The sequence below is a fragment of the Mandrillus leucophaeus genome, unplaced genomic scaffold, assembly GCF_000951045.1.
Source record: "Mandrillus leucophaeus isolate KB7577 unplaced genomic scaffold, Mleu.le_1.0 Scaffold243, whole genome shotgun sequence".
Lineage (NCBI taxonomy): Eukaryota > Metazoa > Chordata > Mammalia > Primates > Cercopithecidae > Mandrillus > Mandrillus leucophaeus.
In genome coordinates this window covers 3,570,252-3,573,042 of record NW_012102510.1, presented here as the reverse complement: position 1 = coordinate 3,573,042, position 2,791 = coordinate 3,570,252, and the positions used below count along the sequence as shown (strand labels likewise).

At 41.5% G+C, this 2,791-nt stretch overlaps 1 protein-coding gene across 1 annotated transcript in view; it reads left to right on the top strand.

Moving 5' to 3' along the window:
• The window catches only part of LOC105541720 (protein SSX7-like), a gene marked incomplete at its 5' end in the record, with an annotated part of 4,276 nt that extends 3,042 nt beyond the window's left edge, over window positions 1-1,234 (top strand). The window contains 2 exons of the mRNA XM_011982878.1: window positions 652-787; window positions 1,188-1,234. Coding sequence (XP_011838268.1) covers window positions 652-787; window positions 1,188-1,234 — 183 coding nt within the window. The remainder of the gene's footprint in view (window positions 1-651; window positions 788-1,187) is intronic.
• Between the last annotated feature and the right edge of the window lie 1,557 nt (window positions 1,235-2,791).

Sequence of the window (2,791 nt, the reverse complement as noted above, 5' to 3'; positions counted from 1 at the left end):
AAAAAAAAAAAAAAAAAGAAGTAGCAGCATAAGATTGGTGGTCAGTGACACATCCCAGTGCAACCAGAATTGTTATGAGTACCACCTCAGGTAATTCCACATTCAATGTTGGTGCCTCGGTAGGCTGGTATGCCATATCTGGTACTGCTTTCTTTGCTGTCTAGATTAATTTCAACAAACCATTTGTTTACCTCTCCCTTCCCTGTATTCGTCTCCCCACACCATCTTTCCCAGCAGTGTTTTGTCACCTCCCTATGTTTTTACATTTACTCTCCCAGCAGCTGTCTACAAGCTTATATGGGATCCCTTGTGTTTTACAGAACATCTTCCCTTTGTAGACCTTGTGAATTCTTAGAATGCTATTCTTCTCTAAATCTTCTGTATACAAAACTCTCAATTACATGGAGATTTTTGCTGTTTGCAAGAATGTCAGTCTTAAAAGAGTGTGAAGATAAACCTGGAAACCCTATTCACTTAGGGCATTCCTTTCCCTTCTAACCTAACAGGTTTCTCTTCATTTAGGCATGTGTAACTCTTCCAGCATTGTTGAGAACATTGACTAAGATAATGCATGTGAAGATGCTTTGTAAGCTCTAAAGCACTATAGAAATTTCACTGATACTGTTTACCTGTGACCTTCACATTACAAAGATCGTGCCCAAGAAGCCAGCAGAGGAAGGAAATGATTCGAAGGGAATGTCAGAAGCATCTGGCCCACAAAATGATGGGAAACAGCTGTGCCCCCCAGGAAAACCAAGTACCTCTGAGAAGATTAACAAGACACCTGGTAAGAGGAAACAATTCGGGAACAACCCCTCTGGCTTCCCTGGCTATGTTCAGGTGTGGGGACTGGGTGTGTGGCATGGATCCCAGAAAAGCCTGGGTCCAGGCTGGGCTGAGGAGCTTGCCCAGCTCCAGATGAGATGTTAGACATGACTTCCAGAGACACAGACTGGAGTTGTCATCCATATAAAAAAAACCACGTGACTTGGGGCAAGTCTTCCAAATTTTCTCAGCTCCAGTTTCCCTGTCCATAAGATGGAAATAAAGAATCATAGTTCATAAATTATTTGGAGGCATTAAATTTAATCCCGAAGTCCTGATGACATGAAACGTGCTCAAGCAATTCTATCTTTGATAACCTGGGATCATGTCTTACTCAGCTCAATGCCTGATACCCAATACAGGTGTACGTCAGAGATATTGCAGGTTCAGTTCCAGACCACTGCAATAAAGAGAGTCTCACACTTTTTTTTTGTTTGGTTTCGCAGTGCATAAAAACATTATGCTTACACTATACTGTAGTCTCCTAAATGTGCAATAGCGTTATGTCTAAAAAATACATACGTTAATTCTAAAATAATTCATTGTTTAAAAATGCTAACAAACTTCTGAGCTTTCAGGGAGTCATGCTCTTTTCTGGTGGAGGGTCTTGCCTCGGTGTTGATGGCTGCTGGCTGATCAAGGTGGTGGTTGCTGAAGGGTGGAGTGGCTGCGGCAGATTCTTAAAAGAAGACAACAATGAAATTTGCATTGATTAGCTCTCCCTTTCATGAAAGATTTCTCTGTACTATGTGATGCTATTGGATAGCATTTCACCCACAGTAGAACTTCTTTCAAAGTTGGAGTCAATCCTCTCTAGCTATGAAAGGTTTAGATGGCGTCACCTTCCAATAGAAGGCTATTTTATCTATATTGGAAATCTGTTGTTTAGTGTAGCCACCTTTATCAGTGATCTTAGCTAGATCTTCTGGATAACTTGCTGCAGCTTCTCCATCAGGCTTCTCCTTGCACTTTTATGTTATGGAGACAGCTTCTTTCCTTAAACCTCACAAACCAACCTCTGGTAGCTTCACACGTTTCTTCTGCAGCTTCTTCACTTCTCTCAAGCTTTCATGGACTTGAAGAGAGTTCGGGTGTTGTTCTGAATTAGACTTTGGCTTAAGGGAATGTTGTGGCTGGTTTCATGTTCTATCCTGACCACTCAAACTTTCTCTATTTCAGCAGTAAGGCTGTTTTGCTTTCTTATTCTTCTGTTCACTGGAGTATTAGTATTAGTGTTTCCTTCAAGAACTTTTCCTTTGCATACACAGCTTGGCTGTTTGGTGCAAGAGGCCAAGCTTTCAGCCTGTCTTGGTTTTCAGCATGCCTTCCTCACTCAGCTTTGCCATTTCTAGTTTCTGATTTAATGTGAGAGACATGCAACTCTTCCTTTCAACTGAATACTTAGCGGCCACTGTAGGGTTGTTTATTGTCCTAATTTCAGTGTTGCTGTGTCTCAGGAAATATGGAGGCCCAAGAAAAGGAAGAGAGAAGAGAAGAGCTCATCGGTGGAGCAGTCAGAACACACACAACATTCATCGATCAAGTTTGTTATCGTCTATGGGTGCAGTTCCTGGTACCCCCCAAACAATTACACACAACAGGGTGATTATAGGCAATAATAACTTTATCGTACATTTAAAAAAAACTAAAAGAGTGTAAATGGATTGTTTGTAACACAAGGATAAATGGTTGAGGGCATGGAGACCCTATTTTCCATGATGTGATTATTACGCATGGCATGCCGGTATCAAAGCATCTCACGTACCCCATAAGAATATACACCTACTGTGGACCCACAAAAATAAAAAACAAAAATTAAAAGCCTAAAAAACAACAAAGACAATGACTCATTAAAAACGGTGACTTATGCTGTAATCCCAGCACTTTGGGCGGCTGAGGCAAGCAGATCACTTGAGGTCAGGATTCCGAGACCAGCCTGGCCTACATGGCGAAACCCCGATCTCTA